The sequence below is a fragment of the Egretta garzetta genome, unplaced genomic scaffold, assembly GCF_000687185.1.
Source record: "Egretta garzetta isolate BGI_Z169 unplaced genomic scaffold, ASM68718v1 scaffold111, whole genome shotgun sequence".
Taxonomy (NCBI): domain Eukaryota; kingdom Metazoa; phylum Chordata; class Aves; order Pelecaniformes; family Ardeidae; genus Egretta; species Egretta garzetta.
The window spans coordinates 1359739-1376862 of NW_009258672.1; the positions used below are offsets into that span (position 1 = coordinate 1359739).

Genomic DNA, 17124 nt, shown 5'->3' on the forward strand with positions numbered 1-17124 from the left:
AAAGGAATCTCTAGCAAGCACCCAAATGCTGTGGTTAGAAACAGGCTTGGATGCCAACACTTACTCTTCCTTCTCCTCCTCCTCCTCCCCTACATGGATGTGCCTGCTTTCCAAACACAGGCAGTGGGTCAGCTGGATCCAGCCTGTGAAGTGCCAGTTGGACCACTTTGCTTAACACAGCTGTTCCCAGATTTGTCTCTGGAGGTGGGACACTGCCAGTTTTAATGTGTTTGTGTGTTAAGTGGAGCAAAGCAATCATCCTAATTGTTGCAGTCAGTAATGCTGCCATATAGTGGAACGGCTTATCTGAAAATTGAAGTGTTTCGGTTTCCTAGCAACAGCAGGGCTCTGGATTTGCCTGGTCCTTTCAGGAAAGTTGTTTAACAGCCGGCCTTCCTTAGCCAAGAATGCTGCTTCTGCTCTGCTAATACATAGTTAAAATTACTTCTTCAGCACTCACAGTATTCACATTCACAGAGCAGAATGACTTCATGGGGAAGGATGTGAAACTGCTTTCCAGAGCAAGATTTGACACACGGGAAGGAAGAAATGGCAGAAGAAAGGTCTGACTTTTCCCCCTTCTGTTTGCCGTTCTGATAATGTTGGCTTTTGTAAGGGCCCCAATTGTTCGGCTTTTTTTCTTCGCCTTCCATTTTGCTAGGTGAGAGGAGCAGAACTGATGGATTTTCGTGTGTGGTGTGCCTTTCTCAACAAGAGATCATTTTGTAACATAAAACCTGTGGCAGATGACGGTAAGATTAAAGCCACACTGATTAAAAGGCAAATGACAAGCTCGGTCTGAGAACACAAATTAGAAGTGTTGCCCTGTTTTTGATAACACAACACGTGCCTGTAATTGCCACTTTACCACAGTCCTTTTGTATCCCTGAGCAAACAGACAAACAATGGATGAGCACATTTCAGAATTTTTGCCATTTGATGCCCAGGTTTTCAGAATTGCTCTTATAATCAGAGTGGGTGTGGATGGATAATACACCAGAATCTAATTTTCTCTGTTGTCTTCCCAAGATAATAATCCTTTTAAAATAGTGAATTAGAAATTATTTGGCCAGTATTAAAGTTGTCTTCTTTCTCCACTTTTATAATAATTAATAAACCCCCCCAAATCTCAGGTGTTTTTCTTCAGTGCTTACTATATCTGAACAGAATAAAATCTTTTTTTCCACAAATTAATATGAGGATTCATACCTAATCTAATTCTTAAATTTCCTGTCCTTGAGTTCTCAATTCCTTTGGCCTGTGAACTAAACAGTCTTTCCAAGGGAAGTGCCCTCACTGTATCAAAGTTTCAGACCTGCAGTGTGCATGCTTGTGTTGCCTTTCCTGAAGTAGGAGGTAGGCTGAAACTTGTAGCCAGACTCCAGCCACAACTGAATTCTTGTGCAAAAGTTGATTGCACCTTATAAGGACAACCTTCCTTCTTAAAAGTGCTTTGTAAGCAATTTCTAAACCATTACAATTAATCTTAGTATTTGGGTTTAATCTACAAGAAGTTAAGCTTAGTCTGATGTGTGTGAAATGGTTTTTAAAATGCTATTTAATGTGATTATAATATATACAAGTCTATATTGTGGGGTAAATCACTACTACCTATTTGTTTTTTACTTTTGTGACCAATTCTGGCCCCTTAGCAAACCAGTGAAATTAGCAAAGTTCATGCTATAATATTGCAAACTTGAAGAGGTTGAACTGCAAAGCTCTTGGTTTCAACCAGAAATTCTTAAATTTAGAAAAAAAGTTGCATGTTTATGTGTCATTTGACTTTTATCTCCTAAGGCAACTTCTGGTTATATTTTTGTGTTTTACTATGTGGTTGTGATTGGAAAAACTTTTTTTTTTTTTTTAAGAAAAGTAAGGAGATTCTTACAGAATAGCATGATTTTAGAGCAGTGAGATTTTAGTAAAACTCGATGCATTGTCAGAGCCATAACATTGCAAATGTTGTCAGTGGTTTTACACTAAAACTGGCTTCTGTTTAGGATCTAATGGAAGGCACTGACAGTTGGCTGGTATAACACACTGTGCTGAAAAACTACCTTAACAGTTCTGCTGGTAGTTACTACTGTGCTTTATTGCCTTGAGCTATTCCCTCTCCCAGTTTCTGGTAGTAGAAGGTATATTAAAGTTGAGAGTGTTGTGCCTTTTGTTTTAGCTTAAGTGAAAGCTGCAAAGGGTTCCTAGTTTTCAAATATACTTCAAATTTTACCATAATTGTTTCCATGTAAAAAAAAATTGGTATTCTTTCCTTTAAAGGACCATGTGGACATGCAAAAAAAAAATTTAATGTGCATCCTGAAGTTATGGTTTCTTTAAGATAGTTATGGTTTTGTTTTTTTTTCTTTAGGAGCATTGTTGTTCTGAAGAATAACTTTGACAGTTTCCTCCAGTGGATTTCAGGGATACCACATTTGTTTATTTACTAACTAGGAAGGACACTGATTCAAATACCCCCTAATTCATTTATGTTTTTGTTCATAAATCAAGCTTTGTGAAGCAGATACTAGTGTTGTAATATTTCTTTTTATGTATCTCAGGAAGTTTAAGGGAATTCTTATCTGTTTCTTATCAGCTTATCTTACCTAAATATGTGGGTGAAGTTCAGGCCTGTGTTTAAAGAACTGTAGATGAAAGATTTTAGTATAAATCATAAGAAAAATACAGGACATCAGAAACAGAAAGATTTGTGGTGTCACATATTAGCAGTGTTCATTGGGCGATTCACAAAACTGCCTACACCAAGAAGAGAGATGTAACCCTGAAAACAGTAGACTTGGGGAGTGTGCTTAGAGCCAGTGATCAGGGACACCGAACAATGTACTCCCAGCACGCCGTGCACTGGATACATCTCTAATAAGGTTTTATTGTTGGTCATCTGTTCCCCACCCAAATTTGCTGGGCCCACTGGACTCAAGCTACATTTCATTAGCGCATTAGTAAAGCTGGTTTGTAAGTAGATCTCTCTCCTCCCTGCTCCAAGGCTGCTGCTGTTCCTGCTGGAGGGGGACTCGAAGAGCCCCCTGGGAACGCAGCCTCTCATTGCTGCTGTAGTCCACAGCCACTAGCACTTCTGATGCTCTGCTTCTGTCTGCTGTCATTTGCTTCCGTGTCATCCCTTGATTCCCGTGATCGGACTGGATCCATTCAATTGCCTTCCTGGGGCGGTTTTTTTTTTTTAGTTGCATGCATATTTTTGTGATACCATCTTCATCTCCTCTGCTAGTCTTCAATGTTTTATTTTATTTTACCTTATTCACTCCTGTGTTCATGAGGTGTGAATAAACAAGAAAAACTCATTCTCATGGCAGCATTACTAACTCATTCTTTTATCAGTGTGAATTAATATCTTAAGTGATTAATGATTACTCTTTTTAATGTGGATGCTTACTTCTGTTCTTATGTCCATTTAATGTGTTTCTGATGCTGCTTGTGTTGTTACCTAGCAGCAGTCAATAGAAGACAAATTTCAGTTGTAGACTACTACATGTGACAATGAACTGTGTATAGCCTTGTTTCAATAAACTCTGTTACAGATCATTGCCCACATTGTATCGGAAAATGCAATATCTGTGTGCTACATGAACGCGTTGTCTAAATTCTCTTACCAGGATGGTGATTTTGATTTCACAGCACTCTGGTTCCACAAAAACAGTTTATACAAGTGCTAAAACCAGTCCAATCTCTTAGACTTTTTTTTTTTCTGCATGGTATTTGATTCTAGGTCTGCTTGTTAGTTTGTCTTAACTTTTGTTTTATAGGTCATTTATGTTTTCAAAAACGATTTTGTAATATTTTGATAATCTAGATTTGGATGTGTTTATGGAGCTGGGGTTTACTGCTTTAAGCCCGCCCAGTTTGTGTGACCCTACAGTGTGCAGCATCCTAAGTGTTTTGTCCATGCCATAGAGAGCTGGCTAAACAGGGACTGGAAAGATCATCAGTAGGTGGTGCAGGATTTGAGGTTCCACAGGAATAAGGGGATTTTCTCATGTTGCCATGATTTTGTATTGGGATTTTGGGTTTTTTTTTTGGGGGGGGGATGGGTGTGTGTTTGGATTTTCATGTTGTTTGCTTGTTTGTTTTGTTGGTTTTGGGTTTTTTTTGCTCTTGAATGGTAATATTTCAGTCTTAAGGCAGGTCATTGTCTTTGGACTGAAAATGTTCTTTGTGCTTTAACAGTGAGCATGTCAGTAACCAGAGGGACTGGCTGACCCCAGTGCACTGTGTTAGCATAGCCTGATGGAATTGTACAGGAGTGTATATTCATTGCAGGCTTTTCCAAGAACTTGCACACTAAGTATGGGGTATTGATTCTTGTGATGTGTAACCACAGTGAAGCCCAGGGTAAACTGCCTGCTGTGTTTCGTTAAGACATCAGACCTGCTTTTAGATTTCTTGTTTACTAGTAGCTCGCCCTTCTCTGTCATTCCCCATAGGTACAGACACTGTTACTTCTTCAGAGATGTAGGATTTACTGCCCAGCTGCACTGAGTCTCTGGAATCTGTTTTGAACCTCAGACTCCCCTGTGGTTTCAATGCCAAGGCTCTGGTCTTATGAATGTTTTGGATTTAAGTTAATCCATCTATCCCATAGCGGTGAAAGCAGACAGACCCTTAAAATACAGACTTTTAAAAAGCTTTAAAGCAAAATTTTCTTAGGTAGCTTAGAGGATATAAGGATCAACGAAAAAAAGTCAGCATTAAGTGTCCTCTTCTCCAGTTAACCTCTTCTCTTTGTACTGGCCTTTAGGCTTATATGAGAACCAAATGGTGAACTCAGAATCTTTTGCCTGTATCTCAGCTGTTCTGCATAATATGGGGTACTTCTCTTTAGCTCTCTGTATAGGTCATCTTCCACTGATGTAAATTTTTTTACTTCCATTTCTGACTGGAATATTACCCACAAGCAGTGGAAGTCTTGCTCTGGCTGCTTGTGGTTGAATCCCCTCATGCCTGCACTGCCCATCTTGAACATCTTGCCTGTAACTTTTAAGAGTCACCTTTCACAGTTAATTTCTTTTTCTACTGTTTAGGAATTTCCTGTCCTCCAAACCTCAGCTTCTTAAGATAAACTTGGCCTCACAGTTTTTCCTAATTTTCTGTCACATTATTGTTCCTAGAGGTTCCGCTTGAAGGTTTAGAGCCTTCCATCCTATTGGGCATTGAGGCTGTCAGGCCTAGTTCAGAGAGCAAATGCAGAACTGCTTCTTCACCCGAGGTATTCCTGATGCAGTGATTTCAAAAAACCTCAAGCAGAATTCATAAACTCTACCTCCCAGTTACAGTTACACTGTGATAATTTCCTGAGTAGGTTCTTATCCTTTATATGAATGGTAAAATTTACTTGTACCCTGAGAAAATGACCCTTATTTGAATATATTGATTTTGTCTGTCCAAATGTGTGTTTAATTTCAGGATTTTAAATCCTATGAAAGAAAAAAATTGGTTTTAAGATTATTATTTTTTTTTTTAGCACTTCCCCCACCTCTCTCTCTCATTTCAGATGTTGCGGTTGTGGACATGAGTGATATTTCCAAGCAACCATCACTGTTCTACCACCTTGGTGTGCGTGAAAGCTTTGACATGGCTAATAATGTTATACTCTACCATGACACTGATGCTGACACTGCTCAGTCGCTCAAAGTAAGGTTCTCACTTCAGAATCTGCTTCATTGCAAAAAATATCTTTAAATACCTGATCCTGCAAATGTTTGTGTTTTTCTGAAACTTCAATTCAATGTGATTTCCTGATAGCTACATAACGAAATCATGCTAAGAAAAACAGCTGCTAGCAAAAATAGTAATGATTAGAATAGTATAAAAGCTTGTTTAAAAGAAAATATTGATAGTTTAGTACTGATTTTGCTTCAGATGGTTAGACTTGGAAGTGAGAGTGCAGGTCTGATTTTTTCCTTCCTTTCCCTCCTTTAATTAGAGTGCCTGTAAAAAATTTTATGGCCTGTATAATAATGACACTTGAACAAGGGCTGTATTGCAACCTACTCCTACTGAAACAGTCAGATGAAATTTGTATGTCCTAGGTGCTGAGTAGCTAAAACTACAGGAATTTCCTTTTTATTACTGTTTGAAGATAAAAGAGAGATCCTCACCAAATCTTTTTATAGGCCTGTTGTTCATTTTTAAAGTAAGATAATACATGCTATACACTTAAGTCCTGAAATTGCTGTTCTGGATGCAAGTCAGACATTGTGGATGTTTCTGTCTTCCTCAGTGCAGGTTCTCTTTGTTTTAGATCACTTTTAGACTTTTATCCTCTGTATCATCGCCTACTGCTGCTTTTAATATCATCCATTTTCTTGCTGCCTTCACTGAGAGCAGCATTGTTCCTGCTTTGTGTTTTTTTCCTTTGAGTTATTGCCCCTTACTACTTTACATTTTTCACACCACCAGTGTCCAAAAATCCTTTTTGGAATTCTCCAGCCTCTCTTGATCCCATAAGAATATTAATTTTAATCTTAATTTTGTATGAGTGTCCTCTTTTCTCAGAAAAGCTCTGTTCTGCCACAGCTTCTCTTTCTTCTTTTCTGCTCTCAATGTCATCAATTTTACTCTGATATGTCTAGTATCCCATACTTCCTTCAGGTGGTGATCCACATGCACACTCACATTCCGTGTGACCTTGGAGCCTCTCACACTCTTTGCTCAAAGAGGTTATTCATACAGATATATGCTAAGGCATACTTGCATGTCCTCCATTCCTCTGGCTAATCTGGGTGGGCAGGCATACAACTTTTCATCCTGCATTGGTAATATACCTGACTGCAAAGAGATCTTTCATTTTTATTTTTCATTAACACATTTTTGCCTTTCTTTTATGCTGTCACTAAGATGTTCTGATCAACTTGTTTCTCCCAAGGATGTGCCAAAGTTTGGGAAGCACAGGCTAGTCATCTTCTATTTTTCTCTGCCTAATGAAGACCTCTGTGGATGGTTTTGATTTCTGCACTTTGTGCCAAGTACATATGCAAGCACCCGCTCCGTAACTGGAGTGCTGAATGATGTCCAGGGTTACATCCATCCATGGGTTGGATCTCCAGATTGATTGTTGCCAGCACTTGCAAGTCTTTGCACTGTCAGTTCTGGGGCTTTTTTTCTAAGGTTGTAAAGCTCAAGGACAAGTCTTGGGGACCTGGGAACACTAGAGTGTGACTAGGCCACTTAAGGCTAGGAAAGCTATTTTCTGCCTTTGTCTCTTTTCTGCTGGAAACTCTATCAGCATCACTGATCTCTTCCTCAGCTCCTAGTTGTTTGCATAACCTCCTTGGCCTACATAGGCCCCTAGCATATCTTACTATGGGATCAGAAGGCTTGATTTAAGTTGCTGGAACCAAGTAGAAGAGATCCTCTGGATCAAGCGCTAGAGTAGCTTAAGCAGGGCACTGGGACACGGTTCAGTCCTACCCTGATGTCCTTGATATACCTCTTCTACAACTGAGCCCCAGATCAGTGTTGGATACCATTCAAATATGCTGTACACCTTTCTTAGGAATACGTCCATAGGTAGACAGGGATTGTTCTTGGCGTCTTTCAGTGAAGAACAGTTCATGACACATTTCATGGCATAGGTGCTGGATAGTTCTCAGAAGAGTTCATTTCTCCCTGCTGAGACAGAGCTTTTGGAGATACTTGCTTGGCTAGGTAGACATATTCGTTTTCAGATATGTGGTATTTCAGATGCCTAAGCTTTCCATCACTTCTGTTCTCTGAGGTATTTTATTGGGCTTAAGGAGTTTAAGTTAATCAGTAATTCTGTTTAGGTTTTGGTACCTTAATAGGTATTTTTGACCATCTGCTCATGTTTATTCTCAGGTTTATGACTAATTTGGTCAGGTTTTTTTCCCTTCCCTTCAGGAATTTATTACTTTACTTGGATCTAGGTTGCTGTTCATGCCTCTTAAGAGTGGCTAACCTAAGTGTTATAAAGGCAGTATTCATGACTGCTATTACTTCTACTGGGAAGATTTATGAAGTTTAGGCAGCCTGACTTTATATAGCTTATTTCTTAGGACCCATTCTGAAATTCTCCCAATAGTTGTCTCTTCAGTTTCACCAGTGTTCTATCCAAAACAACCTAGTTCCAAGCATATAAAAGAATATGTAATCTGGATTTCAAGAGGGTCATATTTGCAGACCTAAACCTCTTAGCTGGCCCCTGATATTTTGTCTGCTGTCGAGGAAAAGGGTGCATAGGCATGATCATTTCTGTGCAGTGGTTGTCTAAGTGGATTTCAGGCTGTCAGATGTGAAGTTGCTCAAGCAGAATCATACTAGGTTGTCAGAGCACGTACAATTAAATTGTATCATTAACCTTGCTTAGAAACAAGTCTCTATCTAACATTTGTAGCATGGCTTACCTGGAGATCTCTAGTTTCACGAAGCAGTGTTCATTGGACATGTAAGCCATTACTAGGAGGAGAAGGTTACTTACCAGCAACTGGAAATCTTTGACGTCTGTTTTACATGCCCATTGGTTTATCACCTGCCTCATAGTTTCAGTATCTCTCTTTAGATTTTGAGGTGAGAAAAATTAGGGTGTAGGAGTGTGTTGGTCTGTGCCCATCCAGGTAGTAAAGGGGCCTAGGTATCTTAAGGATACTCTTTCAGAGAGAAAAAAATAATCTCCAGATTTGAATGCTTTTGTCTCACAAATGCCCACAGTGTGACTGGGTATGTGGAGTGCCCAGCCTGAGAAACTCCAGTTACTGACAAGTACAACTTCCTTCATCTTCTGAGTACTACTTTAAATAGGTTTCTTCTTTGAATCATTAATTTTTTTCCTAGTCTGAACTACTAAGATTTTTCTCGATGTTGTTCTATCCCTTTACTTGGAATTTGCTGTGGCAGGAAATATGGATTAAGCTGCAAAGAACACATCTGCGTGTATATATATGTATACCAGTTATTTTTATTGGAAATAATAATTCCCAGTAAAAGTGAATAAAATTTTTATTTTCTTTTTTTTTCCTCAGGATATGGTGTCTCAGAAAAACACAGTAAGTATTAAATCCCCATTAATTTTAAAATACAAAATGAGGATAGTAGATTTGAAGCAACTCTAATAACAAAGCTGCCAAGCATATATATGCTCTGTATGATAGAAAGAAGTCTGTTTTACCTATATACAATTCAAGCTAGTGGAAATCTTGTTGACTTCCTTTCCACAGTAAAGCTAGATTAAAAAATTACTTTTCTTTAGAAGTTCCTTTTTAAGGAACACATATATGTTATATATGTAGGTTGATAGATCAAAATGTAAACTCAGAAATTCAAAATTTCTTTCTCCCTCTATCATTTTCACCCACTTGTGCAAATGTATGTGTGTGTGTAATGCCTTCATAGGGCTTTCTCTGGTATCTCAAACAGCTTTGGCTACTGTATACCCATCCTCACAAATTCACAGATTTTACTTAGGAACACAAAAGCTTATTTCCCAAAGTAAAAATATTCTTATCCTTAATGCAAGTAAAACCAAACAAGTAAGTAAGGCTGAATCAAGATAAAATTTAGCGATTTTAGGTTTATTGCAATATGCCACGATATCTTGGACAGTTATCTATTTTGTCATACTTTGCATCATGTCAGTGCTTATTTTCATTAAACACTCCACACTGTTATTTTGAGGACTATTGAATTCGCAAAAATCTTAGACTTCCATTTTTTCTTTTCTGTTTACCCCCATTCACCATATACTTTTATTTTCTTCTGGGGAATATTGAGCAGGACTAAAATAATAAAATGTTCTTGGAGTTTGCTAATGATTTAAAAGAGAACTAGAAGAATTAATGCATTAGTCACAGCAGTTTATTTTGAGCTGCTGTTTATACTTGGCCACAGCACTGCATGTAGGCTAAGGGTAAATCAGGTTGAGCACATGAGTAAATCCAGGTCATCTTCCTGTCTGTCTTGGTGATCTTTGAACTGGTTTCACCTGTGGAGTGTGAACTGCATTTACTGGTCTGTAGTTTCGTGAAGGGGGGTGCCTCAGAATGAGCCAGATTTGCCTGGGAATGCTCCTGGTAGATGATCAAAATGTCACAAGCATGTGTTTTCCCCTCCAGATCAAGAGGGAGAATTGTGACTGAGCCATTTGGTGGTCATTCCAGAAATGAAGTAAAGGCAAACAGGACGGTGGCAAGTTCAGCCTAGTGCGATCAGATTAGCAGCCTGCAGTCTTTTCTTTTGGCAGATTTTTTCTCCCACAGAGGGAGGTATTTACCTTCATGTGGAAGAGGAGGTGGAGCTGGTGACATGTTTTCTACAGCAGGGCCTCGTATTAGACCTGTAAACACCATGAGCTAGCAAAAGGGACAGGGAGGCATCCTGAAACTAGGATCCTGATCCCTTCTTTAAAAAGGAGGGATCGACTAACCTAAGCTTTCTTCAAGTGCTTAAATTAAGAAAACAATTGTGAGTAAAATACAGTGAGGAAAAAATAAATTACTTTAAATACCAAGTATGAATTCTTGACCCTCTTGTGTTATTTGCTTGTTCATACTCTTTTTTATTAGATAAATGTGCTCCATATTGCATTATTTTATCAGTTTTTTAATCAGAAATTACAACAAACTAATTAGCAAGCTAAATAGTTAAAAGGTTAAAACTTATGTTTTTCTAAGTTGGAGTTGACTTCAAATAGACAATTGCTTTCCCCTCCATTCGGATCCAGTGAGTTGTCGTGAGAGGCTTGCAGTCTGCCACTGCCCCAGTATGGTGCCACTGTTTCATTGCTTGGTTAAATATTTTACAGCCATATGGGCAATGTCTTGGGTGAAGTTAATTGCTAATGAGGGTTGCCCTGCTAGTTAAGTAGGTACACAATTGGTGTGAATTTACTGTGTCCAATCAAGTACGTAATTAATAAACCCTTTCAGTTAAAAAGCTGAATATTAGATATGATTGTTAATACCCCTGTGCTAGGGTTTTGTGTTTTCCTTTCACTTTTCCTGACTGAAAAGTGTAGGTATGCCTCTGCCATAGCTGCAGAATAGCAGAAAGAGCTTAAATGCACTCTTCGTTACGGTCTGGAGACATGTTGGAAAGAGGATAGATACTCGATCTGCTAAGCCTTCCTCCAGCCCAGAGGAAGCCACAGGAATACCATTGCCAGTTTTATGAAGAGAGGTCCTCTCTGTGTCTTTTAAGCTCAGTGTCCATGCATCTGCACTACGTATAAGGGAAGGGAGACAACTGAGATTGCTGTCATGCACAGCACGCCATTTTTCCAGTGGCACAAGAGAAACTCTGTGCTGGCTGCTGTAGCTCGGAGCTTTCTCTGAGGTTTCCCTGCCCTCACCTTTGCTATTTATCCTGCAAATTTCAAGTCATGTACAAAGGTGCAAAAAAATCATAGCACAGAACAGATGTGGAGCCTTGTTAAAGATACAGAGAAGATGAATGTCTAGTGTGTCATCTGGGGTGATTTTCTTTTGTGTATTACAAGTAAGCCTAGAAGAAAATGGATGTTTTCCTTGTAAAGAAAACATTACTCAAATTCAGCATCGAGGAGAAGAAACTGGACATAAAGCTGAAAACAATGCATAGAAAAAAGGTCAGCAATTAATTTGAGATTTGGCCTGAATGCAGCTGATCTAACAGTGAAAATTATACAGCAGCATGCTGTGCTGGTGTGAGTCTGAGAGATTTAATGGCTTACCATCTGAAAAAAGTGTAAGAGTAGAAGAACTTCCTTCTCTCTACCATACAGAAATGAAGTTTTCAGGGATAAGATGAGGAATTTGATTCAGTTCTACTTGACTCCCTCAAACAAGTAATTAAAATTCTGTATTGATAATTTATTGCATACTTGGATACAAAAGGAAATAATTACTGGCCATTGGAATTGAGTTCCCAAGAAAGAATTGCTCTGGCATGAAATTCAAGGTCAAGATTCTGTGCCCCATCAGTTAGGTTTCCTTCTGTAGAGCTCCTCTGAGCTTTGAGGACTGTTTTCTGCTAATTCTACTGAGGATGTATGCACAGCTTCCTAATTTCTGTCAAAATTATGATTGATAAATAAGTTGCAAACATGCAGTCTTGCAGAACAATTTGTTCCCTGTGTCATTATGGAAAAATCAAGGTTTGAGAGCGCAGTGGATGCTACTGGACTGTAGGGTACAGGAAAATAAATTTGTTTATGGGAAATGGGCTTGTGCTTTCGAGTTTCTTTAGATGTCAGATAAACATTGGTTTACTGGAAAAATGAAATTTCAAGGATTTTTGACAGCAAAAAATGCTTAAAAAAAGTATCTTCCCCCAAACCAGTATAACAGACAAAATCCATGGGAAAGTTGTTCTGTTTTGATGCAACATTTTGTCGCTATCCTTGATTTTTTTTTCAATGGGGAAATTCCATCTCTTTCTACAGAATTTTAAGGAATGGTGCATAAAAAAAATCCTAGACTGAGTGAAAAGAGTGCACAAGGGGCTTTTTAAAAACTGATGGAGTCAGGAAGCAAAATGTACAGTCCTGGCAATAGTTCTAACATCGGTTGCACATACTTTGATCCATTCAGTTTGTTGGAATGTGGTATTGAAAATACAAATTAGAACTTCCCACTCTGGAAGAATTATTACGGCAAGTACAGAATATAAGGAGAAAGACTTAATAGTTAATTTTTCTTTAGTTGATGGTATGCCTAAAGAAATTTGAATAACCCTGTTAATTGCTTTCGGGGAAGATATTTAAAGGAAAGTAAGCTGGCTATTAAACCAAAAGGTTTATTATAGTATACTTAGGCCTGTGGGCCTGATGAAGTATTTTCAGAGATTTAAATGGGTTTTTTTCCCATTAAATCCTGTAGCAGCTCTTACAGTAAACAGAGAATAATGTCTGGGCCATGGAGGAGTCATTAGCAAAAATTCTCCTTGATCTAAAGGAAGCAGGATTGCAATTTATCCTTGCCACAAGGAATTCTGATGTTGAAAAATCACTTTTTATTGTAATTGGCAGAAAGTCTCTTCAGGGTTTCAGTAGCTGTATAAACTAGACTATCTATTGTTCCAAGGCAATGAACATTTAAGAAAGCTAAATAGAAAGATTTTGGCACTTGGACTCATATTCTCCAATTTAGTAGCCACAATGGATTGAAATGAGAGCCAAAGCTCTAAAGTATGATTACATTATATGAATTTAATAATCTGAAGAAGTAGTATTGCAGAGTCACTTTCTATTTTTTTTCTGATTATTTTTGCAATATATAAAAGTTTGTATGATATGGTCATTTAATGACATATTTCTAAAAAAGCCTGAGGCAGCAGGCTTTTAAAAGAGCTTGCAAAAGGGCACAGAATGAAAGAGGAGTAGGAACGTCTTTAATACAGACAATCATTTTTCCTTTTGGGGGGAGAATATTATAAAGGCAATGGGTAACCCAGTAGATATTACTTTTAATGTTTCTAATTGTGCCACTGTTACTATTGATATAATGAAAACTAGGGCTTTTATAATTTATTTATGAAAGTTTTTATGGAAATGTTACTATCTCAAGGGATGCGTATTTGTAGTGGTTGGATTACAGTTAACTAATCAGGTAATGAATTTGATAGGTTCATAAAAGTAAGGCTTGAAAACATCTTAATGATGGCACAAGGAGTTGTATAGACAATTAAATCATACAGTGAATCTTACGTTCTGGGTGGCAAAGTATTGCACTGTTTTCTTAGCCTTGTAAATAGGGACTTGCTATAAATATCTATATTCATTTTCTGTTGTTTCTTTCTGTAATAATTTCTCTATTCATGTGTCATGTCTGTCTTTTTGACTTTTATGCTGTTCCGTGGTGGTGTTTTCCTTTCTGTTGTTTTATTTCAATTTGGAGTAGGTTGCCAACCACAAAGCTTTTCTTCGGGTTCAAGTACCTCCTGAATACCACAATGGTAATCTGATAGGCAAAGTATGTATTGCTTTACATCTGCTTTCTGTTGAATAGATATGTCAATTTATTACTGTGTTTCTAGGCATTTAAAAATGTATAAGGATACTTTAAGAATAGTGCTTGCCAGGGTCTTTCCTTCAAAGTGACTGTAATCTTGGAGTACTCGTTCCTTGCAAGCTAGATCCCAAGCATTTAGAAAGTTTGGATTGTGATAATCTCTCTTCACAGTCTTTACATAAAAATACTGCATATATTCAACTTCAGAGGAGGAAGTATTTTTTAAAAGTTTATAATATCTTAGTTATCTATATCACAAGATGGATAGGAATGTGATCTCACAGAAGACTACTGTGAAAACCATAATTCTTAAGACAACAGTGGATTAAACTCCCAGAACACTCAAAAGTTTGTGACTTAAATTTGAGTGAATGCAGTTCATTTTTTGTTATCTTACCTGATTTCCTTCTAACTGCTTTGTTGTGTAGGGTGAGCACTCCTAATACTCTTGATGCTGGAGTAAATGGCAAAATGAACAGCATGGCTCAAGTAAAATAATTGTGCTATTAGCTGTGCAGGCATAATTCCCTCTCTAAAAATGCTGGTTTTACTCAACATAATTTATTTGGAAAAAAAAAAAACCACAACCCTTTAGTTCCAATGTAACGTCTCTGTCACAAAGTGACAGTTGCACTGGAATCATAGAATCATAGAATGTTTTGGGTTGGAAGGGACGCCTAGAGGTCATCTAGTCCAACCCCCAACTGTACCATTACAATTAAAAAACCTGTTTATGTTAGTAAGACCAGAAGTTTACTTTGAACAGCATTAGCAAAATGTTTAGAGTAGTATTTTAAGACAAAAAGCACTCTACGTTTGGCCTATCTCGCCTAGAGCCTAAAACTGGCCTACGTGGCCATTTCAGCCCTTCAGCAAAGGCATGGCTCTGTGCTTAATTCCTTTAACCATTTTCCCCTGAAGAACAGGTCCCTCTCTCAACTTACTTGCAGTTACTTCCTGGTTCTTTTTATGTTCCTAAAATTTTGGCTGGTTTTGTGGTAGATTTTTAAGTGTCGTGATTGAATACAAAAGTTTCATTGCTAGCATACTGGGCATAGGTTATTTGCTGGAAGATGAGCTATTGAGAGCTTTTTTTTTCAGTCTGCTTGGTTTTTTGTAATTTTTCACTTAAATATTTCTCAAAACAAGACAATAAAAATAGCTTAACTACTAATCCTGAAATAAACCAACTCAGCACACTGTCTTTATAAGCTATGAAGTTATAATTCTATTATAAATAAGTCATAATTTATAGATTATATATATTTGCAGCAAGAATTGCTGTATATGTTACTTCATACATACCTGTGCCATTTACTCATTATCGTAAAAAGCAATAGTTGGTGTATGACAGGACAGTAATTTTCATAATGATTAGCTTTCTGTGCCAGAAACCAGCATCCTGAGGAGACAATTAGAAGAAGCAAGGATGATACTTCCAGCCATCTCTAACCCTTCATAGCATAAGAAAAGTAGGTGGACAGAACTGTTTTTATGTAACGAAGATAAGAAAGACCCTCTTAGAAAGGCCACACACTCTTTATGAAGGGGCTTTATAGTTTATTATATGTAAATATTGGATAGAAGAAGCTAGAAAATTTGAGCTGGTTGCTTTTCAGACAAGGTGACGTGCTCAAATATGTGCAGGGTTCCTGACTTCTGCACACAAAAATGTGTCTGTTATGGATAAAAATGTGGTTTTAATTGCATACATTTCACTATCCAAAGAGAGGGAAGAAATCCAAGTCAAATAGATGAGATGATGTCCGAATAAGATTAATACAGTGTTTCACATATGCAATTTAATTTTTTTTCTGAAAATTGCTTTGCTTTTTCAGTAGATAACTGCAGCTCTCTTTGCATCAGAAGATATGTCATGCTTTTGAATTAGATTTTTTCTTGTTTCCATTGCAGGAAGAGCTAATTCACTGTTACAGGTTTAAGAATAGAGTTTATACGCAAGCAGCTTTTGCGTTGCACTGAAGTCAGTGTTTATTTGAATAGAGCTGAGACTAAATTGTTTTAATATACTGGTGGTTTGGGTTGCAATTTTTCTGACTTTTTTCAGTAGGAAGTAAAGGTAACATTGCAATAGATAATTATATTGTTACAACAGAGATACTGTACTGTAGGGTTATGAGGAAGGAATGTGGCTTTTTCTTTATCTGTTATTAATTTAAAATTCTAAATCCTTACAGACTCAGATCACCAACAGCATATACTGATACAGATTTCTTTCCGTCTGTATTTTTAGTAACTGCATGCCCTAACTGTTACTTCCTGTGAAGAGTTTATTTCTCTAGTCTGGTTTATTAATGCATATAAAAACATGCCATCTTCATATCCATTCTTTCCATCATCCCCCAGTATTCAAGGTGATTTTAAATGGCTACGGCTTTACTGCAGGCCTAGGTGATATGAAAAAACGAAAGGTATGATTTTGCTGTATGTGTTTGATGCCTTGACGTGTCCACGGTGGCAGCTGAAGGGTATTTAGTGGTAGTTGATTGTGTTAGATGTGTCACACTGACCCATGCTTCAGTGTTCCTATCTAGTTACTCTGAAATGCAAAGTTTACTTTTGTCTGAAACAGCAGAGAATTGTAGCTCAAAGTGGAATACTGGTGCTTTTTAGTAGCTCTGGAAAACTTTGTAGTTGGCTGGTTTTTGGGGTCTTGCTCAGGAGTTGAAGACACTGAACTTGCTGGTTTTGGGCTCTGAAGGGCATTTCCTGTTTCATCTCCCCTTTCAGCACCTGCATCATGTTTACACTTTTCATGTGGCATATTAAGGATTTTTGGGTTTTACTTCTAGAATATTGTGTTAAGTGTCTTACATATATTACAAAACGTTTCAAAGTTTTGTTGGTTAGTTGGTTGGCTTAGTGTTTGATGGCAGCAAGCAGCAAATGTTTTGTAGGCTCCTCTGGATTAAACATCTCCATAACGTCCTTCCAATGCCTCTGTTTCTGTATTTCTCCCTCTCTTTGTGGGGAGCTCTGCATCATATCCTTCCTAGCACAGAATGAGCCTAGAGGATGCAAGTACATCTCTGACTCCAAAAATTTGTGAGCTTGTAACTGTCAGACCTATTAGGATCCACGCATCACATAAAAAAATTTGAACAGTTTCGTTGTATTGTTATAGAATCATAGA

The 17124-nt window shown here is 37.7% G+C and overlaps 1 protein-coding gene across 3 annotated transcripts in view; it reads left to right on the top strand.

Moving 5' to 3' along the window:
• The first annotated feature begins 5523 nt into the window (after positions 1-5523).
• MAP3K15 (mitogen-activated protein kinase kinase kinase 15) overlaps positions 5524-17124 on the top strand; it is a 64337-nt gene continuing 52736 nt past the window's right edge. For 2 of the 3 annotated variants that reach the window (XM_035888568.1, XM_035888569.1), the window contains exons 1-2: positions 5527-5661; positions 9009-9032. In XM_035888568.1, coding sequence (XP_035744461.1) covers positions 5539-5661; positions 9009-9032 — 147 coding nt within the window. In that variant the 5' untranslated portion in view covers positions 5527-5538. Of the gene's footprint in view, positions 5662-9008; positions 9033-17124 lie in introns of all 3 variants that reach the window. The other variant, XM_035888570.1, reaches the window with a different exon arrangement.